Here is a 14,812-nt window from a genome sequence, read left to right as displayed (position 1 = left end):
GAGAGCGGGCTTCCAAGCCAGTCATGGTAATTGAATCACACTGCGAGTTGTAAGCGAGTTGTAATGCACCCCCGAGCCGAGTCCCCGCACAAAGCCCCCCGGGCTAGCCATTAGAAAAGTGCACAAGTGGGGGACATGGCATAGGGGCTGAGTGTTCGTGTTTGACAAACAGCATTTCAATGCTTTCAACGCACACGCAAACTAACAAACAAACAAATAACAAATATCATTACAGCGACTCGCAAATGTATGCAAACGGCAGGCTGACAAGCATGAAAACACACAGCCATCGCAAAATATTCGTGGACCCTCCACAGCCAAGTCTTTGGTCTCTCAGATCTCTAAAGTGGAGAATAATCGTTTCCAAAGCCAAATCGTTACTGAATTTAAAGTGATTTTTGTTATAAATTAAACGTTTGGTCTATCCTTAATACAATGCTGTATTTTAAGACGGTATTTGGGATTTAGCTTGTCTTTTAGGTGTGTACGAATAACTTTTGGCCCGACTGTATATGTATGTACATATATGTATGTCATGTACACTTGAAAGGATATGAAAGCCTGCGACGACAACTTACATACATAAAAGATGAAGAAAAATTGCATATAAATACGGAAAACACATCAGTGGGTTTCGGGAAGGGGTACACCGCATACCGTACACCATATATATATGTACGTGCAAAGATGGAGATGGAGATGAGAGAGCTGCTTGCGATTGTCAAGTGGTTGTATGTATGGGAGACAAGCGCCCAACCGCTCTTCGATTGAACCAAGCGTATACGTAATTTATGCATCAGCGTGCACATACACACAGACGTACATATATGTACGTATAATGTATGCATAAATATCATCTTGGCCGCCGCATACATCTTCATTCAATACTCATACGTACACACATAACCCTTGTCGCAAGCATTTTCGCGTTGATAGCAACAACAATAACTGTGAAATAGCATTACCAACAAAAAGAATGTCATCGTATGAAGAGGCGAAAAGGCGAAGACATGAGGGTGTGGTTGAGGGACTGGCGACAAACTCACAAAAGTCATCAGCGGCTGGATCACGTACCGAAGGGAGATTCGCTTAACCCTTTACCAAAAAGTCACTAGCGGAATATTAACAGAAATCCTCAAGCAAAAATATCTGCTTTGATTCGTAAGAAGGTCGTGTGTAATTGATGAGATGATGAGACTTGTTCGGAACTATTCAAAATACTATAATGATATCTTAAAGATGCAGAATGGGATGCGGCATGGAGTAATTCCTCGTTTTATAACCGCCACTCTTTATATGCTTTTTGAGAGATATTTCGATACTTTAATCTCTAAAAAGTAGTCTTAGACATACATCTATACCGTATAGTATACATACATAGGTATAGGTAGATATGCAGATTCTTGAATTTTTAGCTAAAATCCAAAAAGTTTCACTTCATAAGAGCGGTTAAAAAAGTTAAAAGAATCTGAGCAGTCGCTATCGTATATCCGGTCTACTGCAATGTACAATTTTCCCCTTTTTTCTTCTCTTTTTTCCTCTGCTTTTTCCTCGTTTTTTCCTTTCTTTTTCACGCTTTTGGACAGCATCGTGCTGGCAGAGGTCCACTCTGCATGTTTTAAGCTTTTCTTATCTGTCTTTGTCAGGCCTGTCGCCTGATCGCCTTTGCTTTCATTTTTTCTCCGCTCTCTTTCAGCCCTGCCTCCTTTTCAGCCTTTGCTCTATTTTATTGTTTTTGCAAGGAGCTGTCATGAAAAGTTTGCCTTCAAAGGGTTAAGGCTGTTACATTTTGCTGCATTCTATTTTTGCGTTTAAATGTTGTTGCACTTTACAAGATTCTGTAGCTACATGAGAAGCAAGACTTGCAACAGCACTAGCATCAGCAGCTGCTCCAACGGTTCTATTGACATTGCGTAAACTTTGAACTGCTGGTGGGAGAGGGGGCGACGAGGGGCAAGGCGGTGAGAGCCGAGCGTTGGCGGAGTACATTTGTGGGGTAATCTTTGCATGCACAATGAACTCTCGATGACGTCGCGTGTGTGCTCGCGGCCTATCTGGTGGCCACAGTGGGAGGCAACATTCTGCAGCCGCGTGCAACACAAACAAGAACGAAGGAGTAGCTTCAGGGGTAGAAGCTTTCATACCCTTCTATATCTAATGGATAATAGCATGTCTAAGCCAACATCTACAAAATTTTAAAGTTTTATTGAATAGTTTTTAGATTGATATAAGAAATACCATTCACATGGCAGGTCTCCATTATACTGACCCGATCTTGGAGGCTTCTTCGGATGAAAGAGATAGACTCCCCCTCTCTGAAATAGTACATTCCTATGCAAAATCAGAACACCCTCATATAGGGCATTACAAACCGTAGAGAACGAGGAGACCCTCATAGAGGGCGTAGGGAGCATGTGAACGAGGTAGTAGGTGTATAACAGCCAAGGGCCGATGCGTGGGCGAGGCCCGCTTACCCTGCAATTAAAAGTCTGGCAGGAAAACAAATGCGCTGCAATTTGCAACTCGTTGGCCACGTCGGCATCAGGCTGCAAAACCTAATTAACGTGAATGAGACAAGCAGGATTACCGGCCGGCCAAAATCAATGTTCAGTCTAAACGCGCCACCAATAGCAGCCCAATTGTTCCAGTCCGATTACTTCCAATTAGTGATTTCATGGAGTAGTATACCGTCCGGAATAATTCGGGTTTAATTCCGGCATACAATCCTTACCGATTTTTGCAGATTTTTATAAAGATTCACCCTGACATGGTCACAAAGCTTCAAAGAGGAATAATTTTCACCTTTATTTTCTTTCATTTTGGGAGAGTGTTTGTGCAGATGAATATCGAAGGATTAAGCTTCCTTTGAAATTCGGTTCGAAATCCTCGGTCGACCCAAATTCATTTGGCCGTGCTATTGGTTCCATTTTCGGGAGCTGAAATTAATTTGATGTGGTATTACGATACCAACATCCCCACATACGTATATTTGGCATACTTTTTTCTGCTTTTAGCCCAAAATTTCAACCACAATTCACGCTGAATAGTTTGTAAATAATTTAGTCAAAGGAACCAACCTTTCCAGCAACTCAACTCAATGTTCGTTTCAATTTTGCATACATAGAAATTATTTATTTAATCAACGTGTACATACACAAAAATAAATAAACTCTTGGAGAACATTTTTATCAATATCTAACTATGTTAAACCAAATATTTTGAGCAAATAAAAAACAAAACTTCTAGTGCAGAAAGCCACTTTCAAACGAGTGAAAATAAGAGTACATTTGTGCGTATGTATTTGTTTTATTTGTATTCGATTTAGGAACTATTTTGTTGATGGAAAAATATGTGTGTGCATTTAATCAATTTCATGAAAAATTAGACGGAAAGTTTGAGTCGACGGATACGTGTCGCGACATTAAGATAGTCAGTACTAAAAGTATATAGGCAGGAGAGTAATTGATTCACTCGAGCTCTAATAGTGATTGGGCCGCAACCAGATTATAAAATTACAAATAATTCTTTGCAGGCCTGCTTTTAGTCGCCTTTTTTATACAGAAGACAGAAACAAAAACATTTGAGCCACTAAGACAAATGAAAAGCCACAAGAATTCGTATTAGCTGATTGATAAAAGCTCAGTTATGGCCATTGAACTTTATGTAGAGATACTTATATACGCATTATCCAAGAATCTCGACCACATTCGGCGGGCACTCAAGGGTCTCCGGTTACCAGCTCGGCTTTAGTGCCTTGATTACCAATTCAATCCGCAAACGAGCTGACATCGCCAGTCGGCCCTACCTGCTGCCAAAACACAAAAAGGCGCACTCAAAGTGCCCATAAAACACTTACACTCACTCGCACTCGCACTCGTACTCGCACGTACACTCAGGAGTACAGTAACTGGGGAATGGGAATAATTAAATATGAAAACATATGTATGTTTCCCCATTGTTTTTCACAGAGGCCCGGCAAGGAAGGAGAAAAATCAATAAAAACCCCCGATTCGGAGTCCTTTTACTATATTTACTACAAGTGCGAGGAGATAGGCTGGGCCCAGGCCCAGCTGCATTGGGTAATTTGTATTTAAGCAAGTTAAGTAAATCAGCTGACGAGTCGGCGAACGCAAATCGTCAAATATTTATAAGCCCCGGGTTGAGTACGAAGGAGCGACAGAGACGAGGGGCCCTAGTGGTATTGTCAATTATGGGAATTATGAGCAGTGAATGCGTCATAGTAAGGGCTGTTCAAGCTCATCCACCGCCTCCTGCTGCCCTGCTACCCTGCCCCCGCCATCTCCACCGTCATCTCCCCTGGCAATTGCGTCAGCAGTTAATTTTTATGTATTTTTAAAGCGCTGCCAGCCCCCCTTGACTGGCTTAATAAGTAGGCCCTGGCATATTAACGGCCATGAGCGACAAGCAAGATAAATACTCGTATCAAGCAAAAGTCTGAGCGAGACAAGAGATAGACCCTCGATACACAACTTGACGATGAGTACAAATTTATGCACTCCACTCGAGTGCTGCCCGAAAAAAAATACACAAAGGAGCACAGGAGCACAGGACGGCGAAACAAGAGAGGACGCATTCAACGGAAATGCCGACTACGAGGATACCCGCTACCGCTACTCGGAATAGTTTATTTCGTAATAGAATCTCAAAATTCATATAATTTAAGCAAGGATAAAATGATAACATCATCACAAGGAGAACTGACTTGCCATTACAATTTTTTCCTTGTCAGAGTAAAATATCTTGAAGATTTTACATAAACTTGGGTAACTAAAAATTCCAAATTGAGTGATTTCAAAATCGCATTTTTTGGCACATCCAAGGGTGCTCAATAGGGTTTGCGGTTCGATAAGAGAGGGCGTTGCGACTAGCCCAATTTGTTGTTCTTAAGTAGGTACATCTTTCATATGAACGTGTGTGAAGTTTCATTTCAATCACTCAGTTCTTTCTTTTTTTTACAAATTATTAGGTATCGACGTTTCACAGTACTTTTTCACAACGGAAAAAATCAAGTAATTGATTGAATATTTATTTTTGGAATGTTTAAAAGAAAAGGACATTCATGAACGAATATTGGAAGTGTATGAGGTCTCTTGTGAGAATGTAGATCAGTACATTTTTCAATTCAAAGTTGTCCTCTGTATGCCATATACAATACGAGTATTTAGTATTTTAGAGCGTAGGCATTGTGAAGTATACTTTTCATGATTCAGCTCTTAAGAACTTATAATCTGTGGATCCGATGGGTCTTGCACTCGACTGTTGAGGCCTGTTATACGTGAACGTCAGGTGTTTTGGGCGAAAATGAGGGCATACCCTTGCACTCTACGTGTAATAGGTACATATAAGAAGAGAAACTTTTTCACAGCGACAGCAAAATCTTTGTTGGTGTTATCAGCGTTTAATTAAACCATGTGTGAGTGCGAGAAAAAAGGAAATAAGGCAAAGGAAAAATAGAAAGGAGGAGAGCAAAGCTCATTTCCAACGCACTCGAGAGTGCAGCAAGAGGGGGCAAGGATGTTGTCGATATGCCAAGATAAAGCCTGCAACTTGTTGTTGTTGTTGATGTTGTCGTTGTGGTTGTGGTGGTGCTGTATCTTGAAGTTCATGCACAGACAATTACAAGAAGAGTGAAGAACGAGGAGGAAGAATAGAGGAAATGAAGGCTTCTCCCGTCCCCCCACCACAGGAAAGCATCCGGCAGCTGACTCATTTATACAATTGTTGCATTAGATAAATGTTCGCAATGGCTCGCCAGGCCCTGGCCCTGGCCTGGCCTAGTCCTGTCACCCACTGAGAGCACTCAACTTACTCAGACGATAGCCAGAAGGCACAGGAATAAGTCTACCATTGAGAAAATATGGATTGTGGGGAAAACTCAGGATCTGTGCTGATGAATTGCATTCAACCGTCCTTAAAAGTACGCAAAACACTTACGATAATGGAGTTCCCTCTATTCTATTGTCAGTTACCAAACACCATGTGTTTTATACACATATTTCGAATCGTTTCAATTAAAGTTGGCAAACTGCTTCCTCTCAGTGTACCACAGTAGTGGCAGCAAAGGAAGAAGAACCCTTCCAGGCACATATGTACTTATGTACGTTGATAGATTTGCATGCATGCCCAGGCCCAGGCTCAGCCCCGGATCCGGAAATGGAAGAGTGGCGGCGATGGAGATGTGGATGTGGATGTGGATATTTAGAAAGCTCGCTGATGGCATGTTTGCGGTACAGTGTGCAATGCGTTTTAATGAGTTTTTTGTTCTCCCGTAATTATTTTGCAGTCTGTTATACTTGTATGCGCAAATATACGCTTTCTCCAAGGACCGGCAATCAAGCCTCCAACCATTTTAATGAGAAAACGGAACATTTTCCGCAGCAAACGAAACTCTTTCTCCAACAACCAACACTGCACTTGGTAATTGTGGGGAAATCGTTGCTCTTTTTATATATAAATGAAATAAATGAATGCTTGGGAATATGAAAAATGCACGAAACTGCAGGTCTATTAATCTTAAGTGAAAGTGGAAGTCCGGGAAATGCACTGCACACGATAAAGATGTATTGTTGAGCTCTCAAATTAATCTGACGTGTCTTTTGCAGTTTGGAATTTATATTTGAGTTTTTCACTCCATTTAAAGAGTGAATTGCATTTGTCTGTCAGTTTTCCTTGACTTCAGGGAAAGCTACTCTTAATATTATGTTACTGTTTATGTCTACTCGGTTCATGGCTGATAAGAATCAAAATTTGTTCCCTCCCCTCCCCAGTGAGCACAAAAGATACTTGAATTCTCGTTTGAACAATTCATTGGCCGTCTCGGATTCCCTTCCCCCTGTTTCTGTCAGCATAAAAGGTATGCAAATTGAGCAGAAATAACAAATAAAATTGTTGCCAATAAATACAAATTGCTAATCCCTTTTGTTTTCGCTTCAATTGCCCTTACAAATTTCTCTCGAAGTAAGCAAAATCCCTCTTGGACAAATATTTACAGTCAATAATCTACGACCTGCCCAATACCTGAATGAAATAATTTCATAAATCATAAATTACTATCGAGTATGCTCTGATTAAGGATGCTGCTGCCATGCAATTAGTAAATTAAAATGCAAATGCAGATGCCGTGCAACAATGGGCTGATTTCGATTCAGAATCAGATTCTGCACCAGTATTAATCGCCCCCACATGTTCGACTCGGGCATTATGTTGTTGCCATTTCATATTTACATTTGTAAAGTTGTAAAATAGTAAAATTGAACACATGCTGCCACTCCCCATACCCATCCACAGCCCCATCCCTTTGTGAGCCCATTTTGAGCGCTGCCTGCCTCGGGAGCTGCCACTGGAAAAGCATCTGTCTGGCCAACGTTCCGCCCAACTGGCAGACTGTCCAGCTGTCCAGAGCTGTCCCACATCCCTGCTATTGTATACATTAATTTGATTTAAAATGTACAGCCGCAGTCCCCGTCCCCATCCATCGCGAGGCATCGCTCTGGTGGCATGTCGTCCCTCCCTAAATTGCCATTTGTAAACAATTTGTGATTTGCGAAATTCCGCTGGCTGGCGGGCCATGACGGATGTTTGGTTAATTAAAACGCGATTAAAGGCATCGACAGACACGGCTGAATGTGCAAAAAAAAAAGATTCGACGGCGTCAGGAAAATTTATTAAACGCCATTTATAACGAAGTCAGCGATTTGGCACGACAGAATGTCCTGCTCCTCCTTCTGCATCTCAATAATATTTGCTTAATACATATTCACAGGGCACTTATTTGAATTAAAGTTGGCTTCGCTTCAAGTGCAATGACCCCGAGGGCTTCAACAAAAGATGAAATGATTTTTTAAGCACGAATCAAAAAATCAAATGCGATGCTTTGAGAGATCCATTCAGCCTTAGAAATGCAATCATATTTTTTTAGTATTGTGATTATAATTTGGAGCTTAGTACCAAGTACATTTAGTGGGGATTAAACATGTCTTTTGTATATGTATGTATAATGGAGTCTCTGTATGTGAGTTTCTACCCAAAGATGTTATTTCTGAATTAAATAAGATGTAAAAATGATTTACTTATATTATATTTATATTTCTATATTCTTCGTTTATTTCTTTACGCTGTGGTAATTGGAGCAGGGGGTAGCAGTAATTTTTTGGTTCACTTTAGCACAAGTAAAGTCTCTGCAAATTGTTTAATTCCTTAGCAAATTAAAAGGGAATAATTGCATGTTTTTTGCATATGTAGCCGCATACCCTTCGCCTGAGGCATCTTATCTTTTTTTAATTATTCATAGTCCATATAATGGGATACATGAATGATATCATTGTTCAATGATAATATTACGTAAATCGTTGGGGCATTAACGTATATCGCTTATTCATATCATCCAGTGGTTTCGATTAAATCTGCTTGTGCAACAAAGACAAAGACAAACACGAATATATACTCGTATACTCGAACGAGTACTCGCCTGCACACCCCTCGTCCCTGGCCTCTTCTGACCAGAGAATGCTATTTCCATATTGTTGCTGCTGCCGCTGCAGACGAACCGAATTTTGTTTTCAATTTTCAACACTTTTAATAGCCAATTAATTAAACGGCCAAACAACAACAGACGACGCTACGAAAGTATCACTGAGAAAAAATAAAAGCAGATATCGAAATCGAAAAGAAAATTGGTATAAAGTAAGAGAACTATAAAGGTCCACCAAGGGCCTTCAGAACTGTATTGGCCAAGAGGGATTTCCGTAGTGCTGGATTCGAGTTTCTAGAACTTATTTTAAGTTTTCTTTGGGACAACATATTATTGGAATATCCAGTGGGGCAGACACTGTTTCCTCTACTCCACTGTCTCCACTGGTTTATATCTCCTAAATTTGTTTTCTCTCGGTGTACATGTATATATATGTGTATACATATATATATACATATATGCGGCTTGTGTGTGTATACATATTTACTATGTGGAGAGAAAAAATTTAATTCCCCGCCGGCTTTTGCAGATGTAGCAAACATTTTTATAATTGCTGGCGGAGCTTTTATTATTTCATTGCCAGCTGCCAGCTGGCCGAGAGCCTCCAGCCCAACGGATCTCCTCTTTTCCCACCAGTAGGTGCCATAGTTTGAGCTGAGAAACTTTTCGCTATCGCTGTGTGCATAAATCGTTGAAGTTTCTCATAATTTACGAGTCTGCTGGCCAACAATTGCTAAATAATGATTTTTTAAACAAAAGCCCGGAACAAAGTATAAATTATGAATAGAAAAGAAAGAAGGCAAGAACAGGCGAATCGGGGAGAGAGTCAATTAGGAAGATTACTATTTATGAGATTTACACGCCACACACACACAGAACCCACACAGCTACTGCTAGAGAGAAGAGGACCCCTGTAGACCCCTGGAGATTAGTGGTAATTTGCAGTTTATCCTTGGCCTAGTCTTGGCCCGGCCAGACAGAGAACGGAACGGAGATGGAGTCCCGTCAAAGTTCCGTATTTATTTCTACGCATGAATTATTTATGCGTCAAGAAGCCTCCCAACTGTGCGGACCCAACTTTGGCTTTGTTAATTGGTAAGGGAAAACTTATGCCCTCATACCCTCGTTGACACTCCACGTCACCCTCTACCTCTCTCTGTCCCTCTCTCTCTGTCTGTCTCTTACGTGTTGAAAGTTAAAAGTTTTCAGCATGTGTCAAACGCTCTTAATTTTCTCCGAGCTTTCATTAACGGTTTGAATGAATGAATCAAGACAATACTCCAGAGTTGGAGAACTTGACATTTTATTACGTAGAAGAGGAGACCTGTGACTCGATTCGCACTCGAAAATGCAATCAGACGATATTAAAGGACAACAAGTGGCAGTAACAAAGGCCACAAGGGTTGACAGCCAATCAAATACACGAAAAGGCTGTGTTCTCCAGCAGATATATACATATATGTGTGCACAAAAGGAAACCGAGAAAAAGGGATTTGCACACAGGGCGTATGAGCAACCAACTACTTCAAAAGCGTATCAAGCGGTCAGCCATTGATTTAGTTTGGTCCCCAGGTGGGCGTAACCCAACGGCCAAATGGCTTTGGGCCATTGCCCGGGCAGCAATTAAAATCAAAATCTCATATGCACAATAAAAGGCGGGCAGCCGGCATCCGGAATGCCATCACGGAATCACCCATCAAGGCTTACCGAAGCGGCAGGGGAGGGCCCCAGGATGTGCACACATTTCTGCCTGATTAGAGAAGGGAAAAGGAAAACCTTTAAAGGAAATTGGCGCCACCTGCGACAGGTGACAATTTAATAAAGCCCCTCCAGCCAGTCAGACAATGACAATTCGCATTCATATTGACTTTTGCCCAGAAACAGATGTCCCAGCAATCAATCCGCGAACAATTTTTGAAAGAATATAACAAAAACTGTCAGTAGGGATATTAGATATTGCTTAAAGAAAGCTTAATAAGCAGGAAACAAGCGTTAGGGCGTTGTATTGGTATACGAGTACGGATGAATTTATGAATTTAAAACCAGATTCACTTCTTCATTTATTTATAAATTTCTTTTCAATGACAGTCGAAGGAATACATGTGAAAAGTTGTTGTAGTTCCCAAAACAAATGTATAATTATCCAAAAAAAGACTCACAAATATCTAATTATCCAAAAAAAGACTCACAAATATCTAATGGCAATAAGAGTGCCTGGGTAAAGCTTCAAGCTGCTTTCCGTGTATCTATTTTTATCATTAACTTGATAGATGGTTAGATTTGGTCTACATTCTGGACTTTGGCAAGAAAAAGGACTGTGGGAAATCACATATGAGACATCCACGAAATCGTTTGAGAGGGACTTGGAGTAATAGAACAGATACAAAATGTGGCTACAAGTATCTAAGATTCAGGCAGGAGCTCATAGGGACAGACGGGCATTTCTATGTATCATAATATTATATTGTAGTAGCATAAATCTATTGTTTAAGTAAATCAAAACTGTACTCACACATTGAGAATGGCTCTGGCTCCGAGTGGCCATCGAGGGGCTGTCACTATGTGCTGGCCGAGTCGCCTAGGGGCGAGGCTATGTTGCTGTTGCTGTCCGACGTGGAGAGTGGCCGACAGATGCCGATGCGCGTGAGGCCAGGCGGCATGGCCTTTAGAATGGAGACTGCCTCGTCCAGTTCGAGGCCTTGGAGCAGATGATCGCCGACGCTTATGAGGCGATCGCCCGGATATATCTCGTTGGTTGCCTCCGCAGCACCACCGCGTATCAGGCCGCGTATCACAATCACACTGCCCTCCGAGTCGAGCGGGTCCTGGTAGTCGAGAATGGAGAAGCCGAAGCCCTGCTCCGTCTTCTCGATGTCGATGGCCGTCACCTCGCAGCTCCACAGTGCCAGACCGGACACGTTCTCCAGCGACTTGGAGCGCTGATGACTGCCGTTGCCCGCTCCTCCGGCGGCCTCCGTCAGCGTCGCCGTGCTGGACGTATACAAGGAGCTCTCCGACTGCGCCTTGCTGAGCAGGTTCTGCAGGCTTTGGTGGCCGCCTGGCAGGAGGCTGCGCGTCTCAAAGGCCTCCGCATTCTGCGAGGTGTTGATGACGGAGGGCACCCGCGTGCCCCGGGCACAGACGAGCTTGACGCGCGCGGGCAGCTCCTTTAGGATCTTGACCACGTCGATGTGGCGCAGTCCCTGGAGCTTGTGCTCGTTGACCTGGAGCAGCTCGTCGCCGGGCCGCAGGATGCCCTGGCGGCCGACGGGACCGTCCTCGAGTATGGAGCGTATGTAGTGATGCGGACGCTTCTCAATACCGCACTCGACGTCGACGGTGCCCTCGAGGCTGATCCCTAGACCTGAAAGTTTATTTATTTCGGCAACTAAAATTTCACTGTCGGGAAACTCACTTTTCCAGGCCACCCGCAGCGAGGCGGCGCTCGGGCTGGCAGCCTTCTCGACCCGGTCAGCTTTCACGACTGCTGCCCCACCCTTGACCCCTATCGCCGCCCCATCCAGCTCATTGGTGGGCGTCCGACTCTGGGCGGGATCTGCATCGGTCTCTAAGTCGCGCTCCGGCTCGGGCTCTGGACACTGCTCGTCGGTGTCGTTGCCACTGTCATCCGCCGCCATCCGCCCGTGGCCTCTGCTCCGCACAAGCTGGCCATTGGTCAGAGTCGAAGGGGGAGGGGTACTTGGGACTAGATTGGGAGATTTGGCCGGCCGGGGCCCACTGTGGTCGCTGCGGTCCAGCACGTGCGACATGTTCGACTCGACGGTGTCCCGCGAGGGCAGATCGGCCAACTCCAGCGGCTCATCGTCCGCTGCTCCGGCCTCGCCTTCCGCCTCGCCCTCGGTGGCAATGGAGTCTGCGTCGAGGGACTTGGGTGGCAGCCAGCTGAGCGTGGCTATCGAGGGTGATCCTGGCATCGACAGCTGCGACTGTCCGTCGCCGTCGCCGTCGCCATCGTTGTCCACAGTGCAGGGGGCGGGACGGCCCTTGATCTCGGTGAGGGCCACCTGCAGGTGCTCGAACTTGCGGCCGCGCAGGAAGCGCTCGAGTGTCAGATGCACCTCGATGTCCGTGTTCCGCAGCAGCTCCACGGCCTGATGGTTCGTCACGCCGGATAGGGAGCGGCCATCGACGGCGACGATGCGATCGTTGATCTGGATCTGGCCGCTCGTCTCCGCGGCGCTGCCCTCGATGATGCTCTTCACGAAGATCCCGGACAGGTCCTCCTCCTCGCACACATAGCCGGCCACTGTAATGCCCAGCCCGTAGACGTTCTTGTGCAGCTCCACAACGTACGTCTCCGTCTCCGGGGAGTCCATGTACGAGGGCGAGGCAGAGGCGGAGTCGTCACCATCGCCGTCCCCCTCTTCGTCCTCCTCGTCGGCCAACAGTTTGCCGGCTATCACAGTCTCAATATGCTGATCGTCCTCCTCCTCCTGCCCGTCCCGGTCCCTCGTCCTCCAGCGCGGCTCCAGGGCTAGCTGCAGGGCGGGACGCGGCGGAGGCGAGAGTATGGAGAAGGGCACAATGTCCAGGTCTCGCGGGCACTGCCGCCCGTTGGCCTCCATCGAGCTGCTGCTGTGGCTCCCGATCATGTGCGGGGGAATGGGTGGCAGGGGGAAATCGGCCAGTTCCGTCAGCTCGCCCAGCTGTAGGTGTCCGAGGCCCAGCGGCTCGGCCGTGGCCAGCTCGGAGCCATCTGTGGGTCCGCCCCGCACTAGACCCACCAGATTGGCGACGTCCACGGAGCCCGCAGCTGCAGCCGCAGCCGCAGCGGTGGAGAAGCTCGGGTTCTGGAATAGATGACGCGACAGTTCTTCCGGGTCGGAGAGGAGCTTAGTTGGTATAATCGGCGCATGACTGGCCAGCGTTTGGTAATCGATGGCAGTCGGCTCTACCGGCCGCGCCACTATCAGACGCACCTGAGCTCCGGTCTGACGAAGAACTGTGGCCACCTGCTCCGAGCTGAAGCCGCGCAGGTTGACCTCTCCGATCTGCAGGAGGTGGTCGCCTAGCTGGAGGCGTCCGTCCCTCTCGGCGACGCCACCCGGCGTCAAGGCCTTGATCACCACGCCCGTGCTGCGGCCGCCCACCAGGATGAATCCGAGGCCGTTGCCATCGTTGATCAGATCGATAACCTCCACCTGTGACCATTCGGTGCTCAGGACCATCTTAGGATTGGTTTTGGTGTTGGTATTGTTATTGGTCTCTGGATGGTAGTCGTTGCTGGTTTAGTTAATGTTGCAATTGCTCTAATTACTGATGTGGCAGTTTCTGTTGTTGTTGCTTCTGTTATTTTAGCCTCTAACATGACGCGGAGTCCCACTCTGGTTTTTGGCCGTTATTCGGGTGGTGCTGGTGGCAATACTTTGTTGGTTTTGTCGTTGGTTGGTGTTATATTGTTGTAATTGTTGTTGTTGCATCAAATGTGACAATGATGAATTTGTTGCTACTTTTATTGGTATCGCATAGAGAGTCATTCGAGTGACAATTACGGCCTGGCACGGGAACTGGCACGGACTCCGCTCCTGGCACAGCCAGCGCCAACCGCATTATCAACGGCATTGACAACGACTTTCAATGCGACTGCGACTGCGACGACGACAACGACCGCAACAGCACAGCGTACCTGTAATTATGTTAAGCACGCCCACACGCACCCGAACACGCACGCACACGCAGGCAAACAAAAAGTTAGTGGAGCACGAGGCGTATACGCAACGCCAGGGAGTCAGGGAGTGCTCTCGTTGGAGGAGTCAGGAAAGCGCGATGCGATGCGTAGCAAAGCGATTTGGTGAGACACGGGTGTGAAGCGAGAATTTAAATTGCTGCCCCGCCAGGCATAACATTCTTCATTACTTTCGGTATGCCCTCATTCGAGGTATTCGAAAACGATCAAAAAGCTTGTAGAAATGGCAGGAAATACCCGTGCTTAGGGAAGAGAGGCTACGGTAATGCTTTGGGGGTTCTCTTGATTATAGTTTTCCCTTAGTAAGTTGCTGGGGAGCTAGAAAAGGGGATAGAGATGTACATAGAAGAGATAAGAGTGGAAAGCGAGAGTCGTTTTGGTTGGCTAGAGGCGGCTGTCGGGCTCACTTGAATCAGGATACACTTTGCCCTGGTAGGGTGTTTCAGTAGTAGAAATTATACAAATTATATATTATATTTCAATAGTCATTGGCTCCAACAAATATGTACATATAGGTAGTTACGGAAGCTTGAATTCCGCTTGGAACATAATAGAGTGTTGAAGGTTCCGCACATTTACAGGAAAAGTTTCATGATAGAAGAATTCTTTTATGC

At 45.3% G+C, this 14,812-nt stretch overlaps 1 protein-coding gene across 3 annotated transcripts in view; it reads right to left on the bottom strand.

The window, feature by feature from the left end:
• The window catches only part of LOC4801457 (patj homolog), a 34,293-nt gene that overhangs the window by 15,056 nt on the left and 4,425 nt on the right, over positions 1-14,812 (bottom strand). For 2 of the 3 annotated variants that reach the window (XR_001451687.2, XM_015181773.2), the window contains exon 2: positions 11,004-14,138. Coding sequence is in view for 2 of the 3 variants with exons in the window: in XM_015181773.2 (XP_015037259.2) it covers positions 11,050-13,680 (2,631 nt within the window). In the remaining variant the exon portion in view is untranslated. The remainder of the gene's footprint in view (positions 1-11,003; positions 14,139-14,812) is intronic. The other variant, XM_001358514.4, reaches the window with a different exon arrangement.

The sequence above is a fragment of the Drosophila pseudoobscura genome, chromosome 2 (assembly GCF_009870125.1).
Source record: "Drosophila pseudoobscura strain MV-25-SWS-2005 chromosome 2, UCI_Dpse_MV25, whole genome shotgun sequence".
Classification (NCBI taxonomy): Eukaryota; Metazoa; Arthropoda; class Insecta; order Diptera; family Drosophilidae; genus Drosophila; species Drosophila pseudoobscura.
Note: the sequence above shows the minus strand (reverse complement) of the source record. Positions and strands in the feature narration are given on the sequence as shown.